This window comes from Spinacia oleracea, chromosome 5 (genome assembly GCF_020520425.1).
Source record: "Spinacia oleracea cultivar Varoflay chromosome 5, BTI_SOV_V1, whole genome shotgun sequence".
NCBI lineage: Eukaryota > Viridiplantae > Streptophyta > Magnoliopsida > Caryophyllales > Amaranthaceae > Spinacia > Spinacia oleracea.
Genome location: NC_079491.1, coordinates 13,399,091 through 13,417,281, shown reverse-complemented (window position 1 = coordinate 13,417,281; position 18,191 = coordinate 13,399,091). Strand labels below are relative to the sequence as shown.

At 43.0% G+C, this 18,191-nt stretch overlaps 1 protein-coding gene across 1 annotated transcript; it reads right to left on the bottom strand.

Moving 5' to 3' along the window:
• Positions 1-1,182: 1,182 nt before the first annotated feature.
• On the bottom strand, positions 1,183-17,675 carry LOC110794661 (MADS-box protein EJ2). The gene is made up of 8 exons (XM_021999628.2): positions 17,198-17,675; positions 3,894-3,972; positions 3,229-3,290; positions 2,553-2,652; positions 2,384-2,425; positions 2,259-2,300; positions 1,721-1,983; positions 1,183-1,623 (listed from the first exon to the last, which is right to left on the bottom strand). Exons 1-8 carry the CDS (start codon positions 17,380-17,382, stop codon positions 1,536-1,538), a joined length of 861 nt encoding a protein of 286 aa, XP_021855320.2. The 5' UTR covers positions 17,383-17,675; the 3' UTR covers positions 1,183-1,535.
• Between the last annotated feature and the right edge of the window lie 516 nt (positions 17,676-18,191).

Below are 18,191 nucleotides of genomic sequence, written 5' to 3'. Positions count from 1 at the left end.
TATATTAGTAAAAAAAATTGATAGATAAATATTTTAAAGGTTTAAATGATTAATTTTATACATTATTAGTTAGTTTGAAGAAATAAGTTTTACTAAAATGAAAAAATTTATCACTGAAAAATAGATAACTTTTACATATATATGCTTAACTTTTAAGCATTTTTAGTTAACTTTTACTCCGGTGTACAATATTTATTGTACACCCATTGTAAATAAGAATTTGTGTTAACTTTGACTTGAATTTTTATTTATTAATATGTTATTGCGTAATATTTTATTTGATTAGTCACGATTTAATAGTTTGTTAATGCTGTATCAACTTTTTTTTCCAGTTGTAATTGTATTAATTTTTTATAAATTTTGCCTAATATTAAATATATTAATGGTTAAAATTATGTGTTGACAAATGTGTTAAGTCAACCTATAATTAACACTTAAAAAGAAATAGAAAGGGTTCATAAGTTTATATGACATCTTAAATTTTGGCCGAAAACTGATACTCCGTAGTAAGTGTGCAACATATTTTGAATAAAAACAGTCGGTCTTAAAAGATGGTTCTATAGGGAAAAAAAGAAGTAATTTTCCTTAAAAGTGATTTTCCTCACATTATTTCTCTCCGTACAATCCCTCATTTATCAACAATATTTTATATGATAAGTGATCATAAATCGAACGAAAATGATAAAGGTCGCAACATACGACCTTTAAGCCGTGTCACAATAATGACATGACATGATTATGTGTCATGATTTAAATTAGAAACTAAAATATTTAACTTATATAACCTATTATATATGTTTCAGAAAAAGGTAGAAAGCTCTTAATATTCTAATTTGTTTCCTTCTTTAATTATATCAAATATCTTATTTACCTATTTTCATAGTAAAAATATTGCATTGATAGTAAAAATATTCTGATGACGCATAGCCTACGCGGCGCCTATATGTACCAAATAAACTCGATCCGACACGTAAGATTGTGACAACTAAATATTATCGCAACTTGCGACCTTTATCATCACCCTAAATTAAATCTATTAGGGATCTTGGGATAATGAGAATTATTCTTCAAATATGGAGATGCAATACTCTTTGAATAATCACATCCACATAGCATACCGTAACATAATACATTTGTGGTTCATTGAGTCTCTTGAAAGCTGGAAAACACAGCGATAACAAAGAGAAGAAAAGAAAGATAATTAAGCATACATACGCTTCTCCATTTACATACAATTACAATGAAATTATAACTAGTGTTTGGATTGGATGAATGTGATCACGCTCTGATTTAAGTGTATACATTCATTACTTATGTCATTAGAACATGGACAATCTTTATTAAATAATTGCCCTTGATTGTCATAATTAAAAAGTAGCTAGTCATTACACTTAATTCTAATTAAGCTTATAGAAAAACAACCCAAAATTTACCTTGAAATATATATCTATATATATAATTACTCAAGTGGAGTAGTACGTAAATGGAGATCAGATTAGCTCGAAACAATTAGCGAGATCGAGCTTATTATTATTTCAAAGCATCCATCCATGGAGATTATATCCATTGACACGCGGGCTTGGTGTTGCAACACTTATTTCAGTTGATTCCATATGATGGTACCTATTTGTATACATATTTATCAAATACAAAAAACAAGTACGTACAATAACAAGAAGTACTAGAATGATGAGCTTAATTTGGAATTGGATTTAATTACCTAATATGCTGCTGCTGCTGCTGCTGCTGCTGCTGCGGCTGAGGAGGGTTGCAACAAAGAGGTTGAAAGAAAGGCTGATCAGATGAATGATGAGTAGGAATTCGACTGAAAGGGATACTTTGTTGTTGTTGTTGCTGCTGCTGCTGCTGCTGTTGTTGTTGTTGTTGTTGTTGTTGTTGTTGTTGTTGTTGTTGTTGTTCTTGACGATTACGGTCACCTTCCCAAGCTAGTCGTTGAGGGTATCGTGAACCATTTTCTTCCAACTGAAAATATATATGCAACATCAACTAGTCTTAGATGGTCTCTAGCTAGGTTAATCATACAAGATTTTTGTGAATAAATTAGCGTAATTTGATAAGGTACGGTGTTTTTTCCGGCCATTTCTAAAGTCGCCCATCCAACTTTTGTTTAGGCCAGAAATTACAAATGGGAGCGAGTGATGTCTCTCGGTCTTAACCAGTGTGACAAGACCTCATTGATACTGATAAATTAATTTGGATGATATAATTAGGGCAAATATAGAGCGGTGTGAGTGTACCTTCTTCATCAAGTTCCTGTTGTTTTCAATTAGTGCTTGTTCCTGCGTAGGTGGAGATAGATGATAATTAAAGTGTGGTTGCAACTTAAAGTGTCTGAGTTTTAACGGAAAAGGAAAGAACATACCCTTTTTCGCAGTTCAGCCATTTGCTCCATCATTTGTTGAGTCTGAAAAGAGAAAACAACATAAATTTGGATATACACAACCATAATATAGAACTTAATTAAGGAACAATAAAATAAAATTGAATCTATTCTACATGACTAGATCTGATGGAAAAATGAAAAAAAAGACCTTGGTGGATCTAATTTGCTTCAAAGACAACTCAAGCTGGTGCTCCAGCTGTTCTAGCTCCTTTATGCTCAATGGTGCCAAATCTTCGCCCAACAAGTTCCTACAATATTATACTTTATTTCGTCAGGAAATCAACTTAATTAATTAATCACCATATATAACAAATTACCTCTTCTTAGATAGTTACATAATCTATGCGCCTAAATTCAATTATCACGGCTCCGTTTGGTAGATTGTAAAACGTTTTCAGTGTAAAATGATTTTTCATGGAAAACATTTTTCAAAGGGAAAACACAATTACAAACTAGTTTTCCTTTGTTGGTAGCTTAAAGGAAAATGAGAGAAGATGGTGAAGATTGAGGGGAAGAAAGGAGAGGGAGGTAAGGATGAAAGAAGAAAAAGTGGTTTCCCTCACTTTCAGATGGAAAAGGGTTTTTCACCTTTGAGGGAGTCATGGAAAATGGTTTTTCATCCCTTACCCAACCAAACTACGAAAATGATTGAAAAGGGAAAAATCGTTTTCCATGAAAACGTTTTACGCCCTACCAAACGGAGCCCACGTCACTACTTTAAATTACATTATTGTCAACATGAGGTCACTACATTTATAAGTATCCCTAGCTGCCTAGCTAGTTACTAGATCATGAGATCATCATGCATAGCATAAGAAAGTTACCTCTGAGATTTCTGTAGGAACTCCACCCTGGCCTTCATCTTCAAATATTCCTGGTAGGTAGCCTGGATTTTCCCATTAATTAATAACAGATCGATATAATCAGTCAACACATTTGTCTACGTAGGGTATGACGTTATGCCAAGTATACACTCCGATCCTAATCACTACTTTTCGAAATTTGTGTTAACAGTAAGTATCCTAGCTAGCCCTAGAGGTAAATATATACTATACATTTCCACATAGAGTAATAAATTACTACTTCGTCAATCTAGGACTACATTAAACATGTGACGTATCTGACAATAACGAAATATAATTACATACAGTATAACATAATTTTACTAAGATTATTTCTTATAATAGCTGGAATAATGTCTTCATTATATTCTCTTCCTTTTACTCTATCATTGTAACAATGCAATGGTGGAAAAACCAATTGCAAACAATTATCCCTTACAATATTTTTTCCTTAGACATGCTAGCATAAAGTTCTACTGATCGAGTATATATTGAGTTAGAGACTATTATTTTCGGACAGAAGAATTACTGTCTCACCACCGGCCATAAGCATAATGTTTAAGTAATTAAAAGTTAGACTAGAACAATATCAAACACATACAATTAATTACCTTGAAAGACATTGACACATCAAATGTAGTTATTACCTCAGAATCGTTAAGAAGTCCATTAGCTTCAAGAGCTCCATAGTTGCACCTTTGGTACTTCTCAATTGTTTTCACCATACTATACCAATATAAAGTGCACATTTCAACCGCGTTAATTCACATACTTAGCTTACAAAAACTAAAGATGATGAGTTGATGTTACTAATGTAGGAAGAAAACTCCAAACAATAGTAGGATTCATATATCTACAATACAAATCAATTCCAAGAGGGAAACCTAACAACAAATTAACTAATTAAGTACTCGAATGGACTACCATAAAGGCATGCATAAACACAAACCATATAACCATACGAAAAATCACCACATCTATATATCCAATTAAGTACCCGTACAACTAGATCCACCTCAGATCGGATGTTTTTGCACTACCTTGGATCCTCTAGAGTTCTAAAATAACTGTACACGAAGTACATTTCTACTTATCATCCAAGGATGCAGAGGTAAGATCCCACCGAACAGATCATGTTCAAGTAAGGTCGTTCTACATATCATCTAAATCAAAGGAATTAACTAGGATGATCGAGCAAAAGAGAAAGTTAAGTAGACCCTTAGGCTAAATTCAATTCTTATTAAAAGGAAATCATTGATCAAGATCATAGTTAATGAGGAGATATGATAGTAATTTGAAATAGTCCGTACCAGTTTAATCATTAAGATCTATCAAGTTTACTAAATTTCCACAAAGGGTAATACCCAAAATTGGATAAATAAGTGCGCAAAACTAAAGCTGCAAATCAAAGAAAGATAAGAAAACTTGAGATTGAAATTGAATTGGAAAAGATGAAAATTTTAATTTGCATTTCCATCTGATATTTAAAACAGCCTTTGTCTATTTCTCTCTCTCTTATATATTGACGGTCTTAACAAATTCAAGCTGGCTTGTTCTGCATAACATCACATCTCTGCACTCAAATCTCAACAGTAATAATAATTGTTCCGGTGTTGTAAAGATGGAAACAATGGGCTTCGAATGAAGGCCCTTTTGTATGTGTTGAAGATCTTGCTTGTTTGAATGAGTGGAGTCCGAATTCACCTGCACAATAGCAAAGTTACTAGCCTCGGGGGTGTTTCCGAGGAAAGCCCCTCCGATGCCTAAGTAAGAATGATGCTCGGATTCTAGAGAGAAGTTCTCTAGAAGAGTAGTTTTAAGGCGGTAAATTGGACGTACCTTGAGGTGTGAGCCTTGGCGGCCTATTTATAGTGTTTGCATAATAAATGCCCATAGGTCATTTATTGCTTTTGGGCCTTGGGCCTTGATGGATGGCTGACTAGCCATTGGTGGGTTTGATGCTGTTTGTTTAGAGCCATTGGGCTTTGGACTTAGTGGCCCAATTGAGAATCAATTGGGAGCCCAAACAACATGCCCCCCAGACCCGGTCCATTTAGAATTAAATGGGTGGGTTTCCAGCTGTCAGAAGTCCGAAAGTTCCCTCTCTTTTTTGAAAAGAGATGATTTGCATTGATGACAAGTGTTGGGAGTTGTACCGTGTCGTGGAGATCGTGGGTTGAGGAAGTTGATGCGCCCTTTTCTTTTCTATAAATACTGGGTGCTTTGCTCTTTTTGAACTTTTTATTCCTTCTTTCAAACCCATTCTCTCTCTAAATTCCGGCGATCGCAGTGCAATTTGCTTCTTCAGATCTACGAAATTCGGCCAACTTTAGACTTCGGGAACTTGTGTTGTTCGTTTTATCGGCGAATTCCGCTTCGGAAAAAGGTAATTTGTTTCTGAATTCTCCTTTTTTTTTCTTCGTTTTCCCTTCTACCCCTCAATCTCAACCCTAGACCGAGAATTCGCGGCCATGGCAAAGAATAGGGGCAAGAGCAAGTTCGTCGTTGGTTCCTCTAGTGAGAGGGAGAACGTGCCTTCGGGAAGGTTACCGAAAACTTCGAGGGGTCGGCCTTCGGAGAGGCCGGTGGAGAGGCGTTCGACTGGTTGGGATGCTTCAAAAGATGATGTTGTTGGCGGATCTAGCGTGTCTGAACGCGCAACTTCTGGTAAGAAAGCTGGTTCTTCGGGTGTGCGCCGCTCTTACCCTGAGTTTCCAGTTCATTGGACTGAAGCTGATCCGCAGGGCAAGTATGCCCCGATTCTGCATGAGACCACTAAGATCGATGGTCCCTTGGAAAAATCGGTCAGTGGTGACTGGTTGGTGGAGGCGAAGCTGGGGAACTACCATCGGAGAGCCGAAGAGTTATATGGAATCCAGCACGCCTTGGGGTACTGGTGCGAGCTTCCCGACCAGGAGCGTCCTCGGGTGACTCATCCGCCGAGGGGGTTCATCTCTGTGTATACTCATCATTTGGAGAACGGTCTCCGCTTTCCTTTGGATCCCTTCGTTTCCGAGCTCCTGGTGTCGTACAACATCAGTTTGGCCCAGCTTACCCCTAAATCTATGAGGCACATCATCGGATTTAGATGGGTGTGCGATTTTATTAACTTTCCATGCTCTGTTGCCGTGTTTCGGGATCTGCACGATCTGTCTTTCAACCATGCTTCCAAGGGAGATGGGTATGGTTGGTGGACCATCATAAACAAAAGATCCCGAAGGAAGGGGGAGCCGAACTATATTACGGCCTACCCTTACCTCAGCTCTGATCATAATTGGAAGACGGAGTGGTTGTTTGTTCGTGTGCCGACAGATCCGAAGCATCCACATTTTTACCGCCCTCCGAAGTGGTTTGTGACTCCTGATCCTGATATGCGAAGCGTGGCTGCTCCGGATCGGAACCATCACCACTACGTGGATCTCCTCCAGTGGTTTTTGGCTCGGGAGGACAACTACAAACTGCCGTCCAACTGGCTCCCGAACCTCAACTATATCTTGCGGGAGGACATTCTTGCTGTTGCCGGTCTCAGTAGGATTTTTGACAGGGGTAGGTGTCTTTCGGCTGGGACCGTGCTTTAGTAAGTTTGTCCTCCTCCTTTTTGTCTCGTTTTATTGACTTTGCTTTGTGCTTTGTTTCTGCAGAGTACGGCTTTAGCTGCGTTGATCCTGTGGTCTTGGGCATTTCTTTGGATCTGAAGACCATTCACGACTCGGCCCCTGATTACAAGTTCGGGAAGGAGAATCCTCGTAATCCTCGCTTGAAGGATTACGTGCTGTCTCCGTCGGGTGTCGCTCGGATATCTGAAGTTCGAGCTGATCCGTGGGATTCTGCCTCTTCTCCCGAAGCTGTTCCAGTGAAAGTCGTGCTCCCTGAATTGAGGACGACCTCGGATCCGGTGAGTGTTTCTATTTCTCGAAGTCTTTTGTTTGTCTTTCTTTCTGGTTGGCCGTCGGCTAACGTCTTGGTCCTGGACCATCTTTTTAGGGTCCTGGGACTGACGCTGTGCCGCGTGCCGTTCCTTCGGTTTCATCTCCGGCTCGGATAGATATCTCTTTATCTAGGAACCGGGTACTTCGCGTTTTTTTCTTTATTCCTTCCTTTGTCTTCTTTTACATTTATTGACCCTTGGTCTCCTCTGTTTAGGATCAGCGCAAGAGGAAGGGCAGCACTCTTTTGAGGCCTTCTGCGCATCCGAAGAAAGCGAAAGCTTCTCAGTCTTCGGAGAAGGTATTTGTTCTGACTTGGAGCCTTTGTGGTCCGTTCTCTCTTTTTCTGAAACTGACTTTTGAGCGTTTGCCCTGTAGGAAGAAGTTTCGGAAGTCATGCCTCCTCCCAAAAATCTCCTTCACTTCATGCCCTTGCCAGGGCAGAAGTTGAAGAGTGTGGTGGTTGCGGAACCGCCGCCCGTGGACCAACCGTTGGCCGAGGAAGATACCATCCCCTCTCCGCTGAAGCCGTCTGCTGCTTTGGGGATCGAGATCCAGGATATAACCAAGGTGATGGAGGCAATTGAAGCCGACCTTGTTCCTGGCTCGGATGTCCCTACTGTGGCCGAGCGGAAGGAAGAATCTGCTGACGTTTCTCTCGGAAGGGAGAGAAGTCCAGATAAGGAGATGGTGGATCTCACCGAGGCTCACATGGAGGTTCCCGAAGCTGAGAAGGAGGTCCCTTCTGCTGAGGAGGAGCAACCCGAGCAGGGTCTGACGAGGAAGAGGCGCCACTCGACCTTGGGCTCTACTTCGACCTCGGCCCTGGATAGACTGATCCACGCTGACCCTTGCTTGGATGTTCCGCTGAAACGGATCCCCGAGGAGGTAAGGGAGGCGATGGCTCGCTATGCTAGGGCTCCGGTTTTGGGGGAGAATCCCATGGCTCACGTGGGATCTTTGGTGGGTCCCGAAGCTGCACGGGAGAATCTTCTTCGGGCCAACCCGCAGTGGAGGGTTCCTGGAGCTGAGGAGAGGAACCCAGCTATGATGGCTCAGTATTATCTGAATGAGGTAAGTGTTGGAAATTTTGTTTTGAGTTCCGTTTTTGGTTTGTTGTTGTCTTCTTTCCTCATCTTTTCTTGTCTTTTCTTCTTTCCCAGGCTGTTTTCTGGTCCTCGTTCGCTTCCGAGTGTAGCTCGGTTGAGGAGAGGCAATTGAGGAGGTATCAGGAGGCTTATGCTCGTGATATCCCTGTCTTGGACCAGAAGGCTGGGCAGCTCATGGCCGAGATGGTGGACCTCAAGCTACTGTACCTTCAGTACAGTCGTGAGGCTAGGGAATCGGCTGAGCAGATCGGGGCCGAAGTTGGGAAGCTTACTTTCCGAGTCGAGGAGGATGCTGAAAAGATAGCTTCCTTCGACAAGGAGAGGAAAGAAATGGCTGCCAAGTTTGCGAGCGAACTTGAAGAAAAAGACAGTCTTCTCAAGGAGATGACTTCTAAATTTGAGGCGGCCATTAAGCAGAGCCAGGAAGCGGAGGCGAGGCTTCAGCAGTTTGTCAAGCATCGGGAGATTGTTCAGAACCAAGCTGACAAGGTGCCCGTTCTCCAGCTGAAGCTCCGAGAGAAGGATGCTGCCATTCGGAAACTGGAGCAAGAGAGAGTTGACCTCTACACTGCTGATCAGTGTAGGGAGCAATACTGGAATGGCATCCTGGGCGCTCGGCGGATGTTCGCGAAGCATATGCCTCATTTCCCTTGGAATGAGAAGGTTCCGCTCTGGATGAGGGCCCAGGATCACTTGGTGGAGTGCCAGGCCGATCGAGACGAGGCCGAAGCTGAGCGCCAAGCTGCTCTTGCAGAGGCTCGGGCCCAGAAGGCGACTTCCGAAGGTGATGCTACTGCTGGGGGTTCTTCGAAGGATGCTCCCCTGGGGGATGCTCCTGAGACTCCCAAGAGTTAGGGATTCGGGCAGTCGTCTTCTTCAGAGTCGGTCGGTTCCAGTTGAGGACTTCCGAACATGTGCTTGCCTTTCCCCCTTTTGCCTCGGCGCTGCGTTGTACTCATTTCTTTTTGCTTTCTTAGTACTTCGGTAGGCCGGTATTGTCTGTTGATGGCTGCCGATTTTAACTGTTTCATTTTGTTTTCAATTTTTGAGGTTTTTCAATGTATTTGTACTTCCCCCAAATATTGAATAAAAAATGAATGTTTGTTACTTGGCTGCTTCTTTTCAACTTGTTCTTTCGCAATTTTAGGTCTTTAAATCCGTAGATTTCTCGAGCTCCTCTTTCTGTAGACTTGCTAAAAACCTTTTGATCTTGCGAGCTCTTTAAATCCGTAGATCGGTTAAGAGACTTTTTAACTTTTGCGAGTTCTTCAAATCCGTAGATCTGCTAAGAGACTCTTTAGTTTTGCGAGTTCTTCAAATCCGTAGATCTGCTAAGAGACTCTTTAGTTTTGCGAGTTCTTCAAATCCGTAGATCTGCTAAGAGACTCTTTAGTTTTGCGAGTTCTTCAAATCCGTAGATCTGCTAAGAGACTCTTTAGTTTCCAGACTCTTCAAATCCGTCGATCTGCTCAGAGGTTTGGATTGTTCTTCCGATCTCTTGTGGTTCGGAAACCTGGGCAAGAGATCGCTAGTCTGCCTCTTTAGTTATGCCTTCGGCGATCCGTGGATCTGAGCCGGAGTTTTATAACTTGATTCGAGCGACTGTTTGTTGCGAACAAATTTTATTAGGGTACCGCGAATCCGAGGATTCTGGACGATTCCCTGAAGTGTATGATTTGGTCATTTCTTGAATTTTATCAAGGAATGGGCAAAGTCAACCTGTTTTTAGTCTCGGATTGATCAGATCCGAGGCTGCATATATATATAAAGGGACAATAATTATAGAGATAAGTTTAATGAAACACATGGTGCCAATGGCTTTCCTCTTCTCATTAAACAACTTACTTGGTTTACAGACAGAGATCATACAAAATATTTCTTGAGAACATCGGTATTCCAATGGTTCTTCAGAATTGTTCCATCTAACTGTTTCAGCATATACGTGCCTGGCCTTTTTTCGGAATGGATGATGTATGGTCCTTCCCAAGTGGCTGAGAGTTTGCCATGGATCCGTCCTTTCTGAACCGAGGCGGCGTTTCTGAGTACTAGATCACCGACTTTTAGGGGTCTGGCGTTGACTCTTCGGTTGTAATGCTTGTTGACCCTCTGCAAATAGGCTGCGTTGAGTGTCCTTGCATCGTTCCGAGCTTCGTCCAGTAGATCGAGAGCTTCGGATAGAAGTTGATTGTTGCTTTCTCCTTGGAGCCCATCATACCTGTTGTATGCCTGGATCCTCAGGCTTTCTGTTCCGATTTCCACAGGAATTACAGCTTCGGATCCGTATACAAGGTGGAACGGTGTTTGTCCGGTAGCTTCTTTTTCAGTGGTCCGAAGGGACCATAGCGTTCCGGGTAGCTCTTCTAACCATTTGTTTTTGTCATCCTCGACTCTTTTCTTGAGTGCGTTGAGGATGAGTTTGTTAGCAGCTTCGGCTTGCCCGTTGCTTTGTGGGTGACAGACTGCCGAGTACGCTAGGTGTATGCCGAACTGTTTGCACCACTTTTGCAACGGGGTGTTGTCGAACTGTTTCCCGTGGTCGAAGACCATCAGTCTTGGTATGCCGAACCTTGTGATGATGTTCTGCCATATGAACTTGCGGACCTGAGGTTCGGTGATGGAGGAGACAGCTTCGGCTTCGATCCATTTGCTAAAATAGTCGACTCCTACAATCAACCACTTCTTCTGGTTCGTCGCTGAGGGGAAGGGACCAATGATGTCTAACCCCCACTGTGCGAATGGTAAGGGATACAGTGTTGATTGTAGGGTTTGAGCTGGTTGATGGATGGCTGGTGCGAACTTTTGGCATTTCTCGCATTTCCTTGCCATCTGCTTTGCCTCGGAGACCATAGTGGGCCACCAGTACCCAGCCCGAAGGGCTTTATGTGCTAATGTCCTACCTCCAATGTGGTTTCCGCATATCCCGAGGTGGATTTCCCTTAGGATGTAGTCAGCGTCTGTTGGACCCACACATTTTAGCAGCGGAGCAGAGAATGATTTCCTCATGAGCTCTCCTTCGGAGCTGACGATGAACCATCTGTTGAATCTTTTCAGTTTTCTCGCTTGCAGCTTATCTTCGGGGAGTTCTCCCCTTTCTTTGTATGCAACTACTGCGTCCATCCAGCTAGGTTCGGTACGTAAGCTGCATACTGTGGTGGGTAGCAAGTCGATGCTTCTCTCTTGGTGAACTTCCACGTGGACCGACCTGTTTAGGTCGATGAGTGTTGAGCTTGCGAGTTTTGACAGTGCGTCTGCTTGCGTGTTCTGTCCTCGGGGAATGAGGATGACTTCAAAGGATCTTAACTTTGACGTTAAGGATTTAATTTTTGCTAAATAGGCTGTCATGCTGGGCCATTTGGCCTCATACTCCCCTCGGATCTGGTTGGCTACAAGCTGGGAATCAGTTTTGAGGCGAACATGTTCGGCCTCCAGGGATAAACAAAGCTCTATCCCTGCGATTGCGGCCTCGTATTCGGCCTCGTTGTTGGTTGCTTTGAAGCCGAACTTCAATGCATACTCTATGCTTTTCCCCGTCGGGGGGATCAGTACAACTCCTGCCCCTGAGCCGTTTATTGTGGAAGATCCGTCAGTGAAGACCTCCCAAGTGCTTTTCGTATCATCCAACATTTCCTGGTATGAGCACTCGGCCAAGAAGTCTGCCAATGCTTGTGCTTTGATTGCTGTCCTCGGCTGATATTTGATGCCGAACTCTGATAGTTCGAAGGCCCAGGCAGCCAATCTTCCTGACCTCTCTATTTTGTCGAGTACTTTTTCGAGCGGTTGGTCAGTTAGCACTGTGATCTGGTGGGAGTCGAAGTATGGCCTCAGTTTTCGTGCAGCTACCACTACTGCATATGCGACTTTCTCGATGAGTGGGTACCGGGTTTCGGCCCCTGTGAGTGTTCGGCTGGTGAAATAGATTGGCTGTTGCTTCTTTTCTTCTTCCCGAAGAAGCACTGCGCTGACGGTTCCAAGGCTAACTGCGACATATAGGTACAGGGTTTCCCCCTCCTTTGGTCTGGCCAGTGTCGGCAGTTGAGCTAGGTGGGCTCTGAGTTGCTGGAAAGCTTCTTTTTGCTCCTGTTCCCATATCAGTTCGGGATCCACTTTCCTCGGGACCCCCTTTTTCTTGACTGGTTCTGCTTCTCCTCCGGGGAGGTTCTTTGGTTTCAGTGCCTTGAAGAAGGGAGCTCCCTTGTCCGAGGCTTTTGATATGAACCTTGTTAGTGCGGCTAACCTGCCGGTTAGCCTCTGCACATCTCTCTTGGTCTTCGGCTCGGGTAAATCCAATGCCGCTTGGACTTTGTCTGGGTTCGCATCAATTCCTCTTTCGCTCACCATGAATCCGAGGAACTTCCCTGACTTCACCCCGAAGACGCATTTTTTTGGGTTCAGCTTCATGCTGTATTTTCTCAGATTTCCGAAGGTCTCTGCCAAGTCTTTGACATGGTCTTCCTCCTTGATGCTTTTTACGATGGAGTCATCCACGTAGACCTCCACATTCCTCCCTTTCTGGTCGGCGAAGACGTGGTCAACTAACCTCTGGTAGGTGGCTCCGGCATTTTTCAAGCCGAAAGGCATCATTTTGTAGTTGAACACTCCTGCGCTTGTGATGAACGCTGTCTTTGCCCTGTCATCGGGGTGCATGAATACTTGGTGGTAGCCTGAAAAGGCATCCATGAAGCTGAGCAGTGCATGGCCGCTGGTGGAGTCAACCAGTTGATCTATCCTTGGCAGGGGATAGCAGTCTTTGGGGCAGGCTCGGTTCAGATCTGTGAAATCTACGCACATTCGCCATGAGCCGTTCGCTTTCTTGACCATCACCACGTTGGCCAGCCACTTCGGATACATGCATGGTTCGATGAATCCGGCCTCTTGCAACTTTTTAACCTCCTCGGCGATGGCTTTGTTTTTCTCCGAGGAGTAATTTCTCTTTTTTTGCTTGATTGGCCGAGCTTCAGCGTTGACATCCAGCTTGTGACAAATCAGCTTCGGATTTATCCCTGGCATATCTGCTGCTGACCATGCAAAGATGTCTTTATGATCCCTGAGTAATCGGATCAAATCGATTCGGAGCCCCGAGCTTAGGCCCTTGCCTATTCGGACGCTCCTGTCTGAATCATCTTCGAGGAAGATATCCTCCATTTCTTGATCCGGTTCGGGGGATAGGGTTTCGGGGCGAGCATCAACTTCCGCGGGAGACAAGCTGCTCGTGCTTGCTCTTCTCCTTTTTGCCTCGCTTTCCTCTCCCGTAGCTCCTTTTTCCTCCCCGGGGCCGTCCCCTAGTTTGGGCTTTCGGACAGCAGTGTGGCAGGTTCTTCTCGCCACTTCTTGATCACCTCTGATTCGTTCGGCGAATCCTGCATCCGAGACGTATATCATCAGCTGGTGGTATGTGGAGGGGACTGCTTGCATCTTGTGAATCATGGTTCTCCCCATGATTACGTTGTATACGGAGTCGCAGTCCATCACCAAGAATTCGTCCCGAAGGGTTTTTGCTGCCTGGCCTTCGCCCACTGTGACTGGCAGGGTGATCTTTCCTCGAGGGATAGCTGCGGATCCGTTGAATCCGATCAGAGGATAGCTGACTTTCGTCAGTGCTTCCTCTGGTTCTTCGAGGATCAGCTGCTCGAAGCAGTTTCTGAAGATGATGTTGACGGCACTTCCTCCGTCGACTAACACTCGATGTACGTTGTGATTGTTGAGGTCCATGGAAATGACCAAAGGGTCGTCATGTTTGTACTGGACTCCGAAGCAATCATCAGCAGTGAAGGTCATGTTCGGGGGGTGTGGTTGGTTGTCTCCAACCGCGCTGAAGTTGACCCGATGGGAGAGGGCTCTTAGGTGTTTTTTGCTGGCCTGGCCAGACTTCTGTCCCCCGAACACCACTAGGATGTCATTTTTCTTGTGCCCTGTTGCTTCGTAGACCCTTTTCTGGGGTTGCTCGTGTTGTTTGCCGCTTGCGGCCTTTTCTTTTTCCTCCCTTCGGTCTAACAAGTACTGTTTCAGGTAGCCTCGGCGAACGAGGTCTTCAATGTTATCTTTCAGCGAGTTGCACTCTTCGGTATGGTGACCGAAGTCATCATGGAACTCGCACCACTTGTTCTTGTTTCTCCGAGCTGGGTTGGACTTGAGCTTCCCCGGTAGTTTCCACTTTTCATCATTTCTGTTGAGGCTGAATATCTCTTTTCGGGGCAGAGTTAGTGGAGTGTAGTTGGTGTATTTGGGTTGAAGTTCACCCCTTCTCCCGTCTTTCTTCGGGCTCATCTCTCTAGCTCCTACTTTCTCTTTCCCTTTCCTTGAGCCGCCCTCGGGCCTGCTCTGGTTATTCTTTGTGTCTCTCGGATCTGACGATCCCTTCAATTTTGCAGCGGCCTTGTTGAACTCTTCGGTTCTGATGAACGCATCGGCCATTTGGAGCACGTCAGCTATTTTGGAGGGGTTCTTCATTGAGAGTTCGTCACGGAACTTCCCTTCCTGGAGCGCGTGCTTCAAGGCGAAGATGGCCACGTCTGGCTGCAAGTTTGGTATGTTTGTTGATTCTTTCATGAATCTGGCCATGAATTCTCTCAGACTTTCGTCTCTTTCTTGTTGGATTGAGGTCAGTTCTGCTGTGGTTCGCTCGGGGCGATTGTTGCTCACGAACTGTGTGCAGAATCTCTTTTTCAGCTTTTTCCAGCTCTTGATCGATCCCTTCGGCAGCGATCTAAACCACTCTCCCGCCACTCCGGTTAGCGTGGTTGGGAAGTATTTACACCAACATGCTTCGGAGTAGGGACTCAAGAACATTTGCTGTTCGTATGAGATGACATGATCCCTCGGATCTGTGATTCCGCTGTAGGTTAGGTGCGCTGGCAGTCTTACTTTCGGTATTTCTTCCATGATCAGCTCGTCCGAGAAAGGGGATGACGTAGGAGTCATGATTCTTTTCCCGAGTCTAGCCCTGATGCCTTCGTTTGCCGAGGTTCTGTGATTAGAACGCTCGGGCGTACGATGGGGGCTAGGGGTTCGATCATGCCTCCTGTCTCTTCTTCTTTCTCGGCTACTGACCTCGGGTCGTTCGCCAGACCTGCTCGACTCACCTACCCCGAGTCTCGTATGGATCGAAGGTCTTAACCTTGAATGGACCGAGGGTCTCAACCTGCTGAGCACCGAGCTTCGGATCCGAGTGTTACGGGTAGTTGATTCGCTTTGGAGAGCTGTTGGAGTAGGCGATGGTCTCGCAAACCAATCTGGTTGCTGTTGTGCCCTTTTTTGGGTGTCCCACGTGCTTTCCATCCACCTCGACGTCAAGTGTGTACCTGTCAAGGGAAGGAGTTCTCGTTCGGGTCTGGACACTTCCACACTGGGTGGCTCGTTCAGCCTTCGCCTGGTCCTCCTCTCTTCTCTGCGGTCATTTGCCAGCCCTTGCTGCTTCTCATTGAAGAGGAAGTTTTGCATGATGGTCATGGCCGCAGTGAGCTCTTCCCTAGTTGGAATCGGAGGTCCTGCATTTGTGGCGGTCGTAGCTCTGCTTGGCTGTGACCTCGCCATCGATTGAGGGTGCCCCTCTTGGTCAGATTCTGAATCTGACCGCACCATCATATCGTCGTCTTTGTTGTTAACAACATCGTTCACCATTTTCGCGGGAAGAGGTGATTGATGTCTTTCAAAGGCTTTGAAGTGTTCTTCCCCACAGACGGCGCCAAATTGTTCCGGTGTTGTAAAGATGGAAACAATGGGCTTCGAATGAAGGCCCTTTTGTATGTGTTGAAGATCTTGCTTGTTTGAATGAGTGGAGTCCGAATTCACCTGCACAATAGCAAAGTTACTAGCCTCGGGGGTGTTTCCGAGGAAAGCCCCTCCGATGCCTAAGTAAGAATGATGCTCGGATTCTAGAGAGAAGTTCTCTAGAAGAGTAGTTTTAAGGCGGTAAATTGGACGTACCTTGAGGTGTGAGCCTTGGCGGCCTATTTATAGTGTTTGCATAATAAATGCCCATAGGTCATTTATTGCTTTTGGGCCTTGGGCCTTGATGGATGGCTGACTAGCCATTGGTGGGTTTGATGCTGTTTGTTTAGAGCCATTGGGCTTTGGACTTAGTGGCCCAATTGAGAATCAATTGGGAGCCCAAACAATAATAATAGCATTTTTTTATTTTAAATTAATTTTTCATAAAAAACATTATCAATCGGATTGCTCAAGGATACAGAGGTACGACCTATAGAATCGATAAAATTGTTCTTCAATTGTTAAATCGATCTCATAATTCATAAATGCCCTAATCTTTTAATTAGCATATTTAGCTAATTGTGTATATTAAAGAAGCTTAATTAAAAGCAAAAAAAAGTAAAACAAAAGTGTGATTAACAAAAGTTTGGAAAAAATTGGTAAAAAGAAGACTTGCAATAAATAAGGATTTAGAACTAAATTGAGATCAGAAATGAAAGTAATTATGTTTATACTTTATAGTATTGGTGGTTATATATAGGAAACTTAGTTCTTTCCTCCATATTTTAAAATAATGAAAAATAATTCTTACAAAAGTAGAAAGAAAATAAATCTTAAAATAGTAATGTAAGAAAATCATCAAAAATGTTTGCACCTCTCTAATTTGGTAACTAAACTTTACCGGAAAAAAAAACAAATTTTATTGCTTCCAAAATTCTCTTATTTTACCCCTTTTGTTTATCCTCATAGGCTAGGTTATTATATTAATATTTATCAAAAAAAAAAGGTTATTATATTAATAGATCTTAATAAAAACCGATCCAAAACCCGCTCCCCAAAAAAGATTTTACAGTTTAAATTAAACAAATCAACAAGACGCGGCCTAGCTAATTAATTAATTAATGAACTATATCGCGTCTCTATATATATATATATTTTTAAAAAAAACTGAAATATATAGAAAAAAGAGTTATGGAAGAAATTAATTACCTAGAGGAGCTGCAAAACTCGAAGAGCTTGCCGCGGTTGGAGAAGATGATGAGAGCAACTTCGGCATCACAAAGAATAGAAAGCTCATAAGCTTTCTTAAGAAGACCATTTCTTCTCTTAGCAAAAGTGACTTGCCTATTGATTTTGTTCTCAATCCTCTTGAGCTCAACTCTACCTCTACCCATAATTATAATTTTTTTTTATCTATTTTAATTTCTCTCTCTATATATCTTTCTTTCTTCAACTATATTGATAGATGATTTGTTAGGGAAAGAGATAGGCCTCCTTCTCCTATTTGGCTATTTATGTGAGATTATGTCCTTAGAGTACCATAATTGTAAGTAAGTTAGGCTTACAAAAATGAGAAATTAGATGGGGAGGAATAATATTATAAGTGGAAACCCTGAAATAAAAGCCCTTTTCAATAACCTTAGGTTATTTTCATATACTCCCTTTGGCCTAAAGGTTAAAAGGGTATTCCCTCTCTTTTTTTTTATTTCTCTCTTTCTTTTTTTGTGGTTTGCATAAAGTAGCTTGTCTTATAAATCCATGTACGTCCTTATGCTAGCTTATCATGAATGGACGATTGATTTATTTTCTTATCATGTATATAGACTTATAGACCAGTTATGTATATTTCCGACCGTACCATTTGTTCACCTACCTTACAATAATACATTTGTAGTAACTAGTTCTCAATCGATCGATCTTTGTTTGAATGATTATTGTAGTCGATCATGATATATATATGTATTGTTAATTCGTTACATTTAATTTGTGCTACGTACATTTGTATGTCAAAAATATTACTACCTCCGTTTCATAAAGTTCTTTACAGTTACTATTTGCACGAACTCAAATGCAATACTTAACTACTTATATATCCAATTTCATATGTGAAAAAATTATAAAAAGTTGATATTCTGAAAATGAATAACGAGACCAATCTAACAAGATCTTACATGTAACATTTTGATGTATATAATAGTGGGAA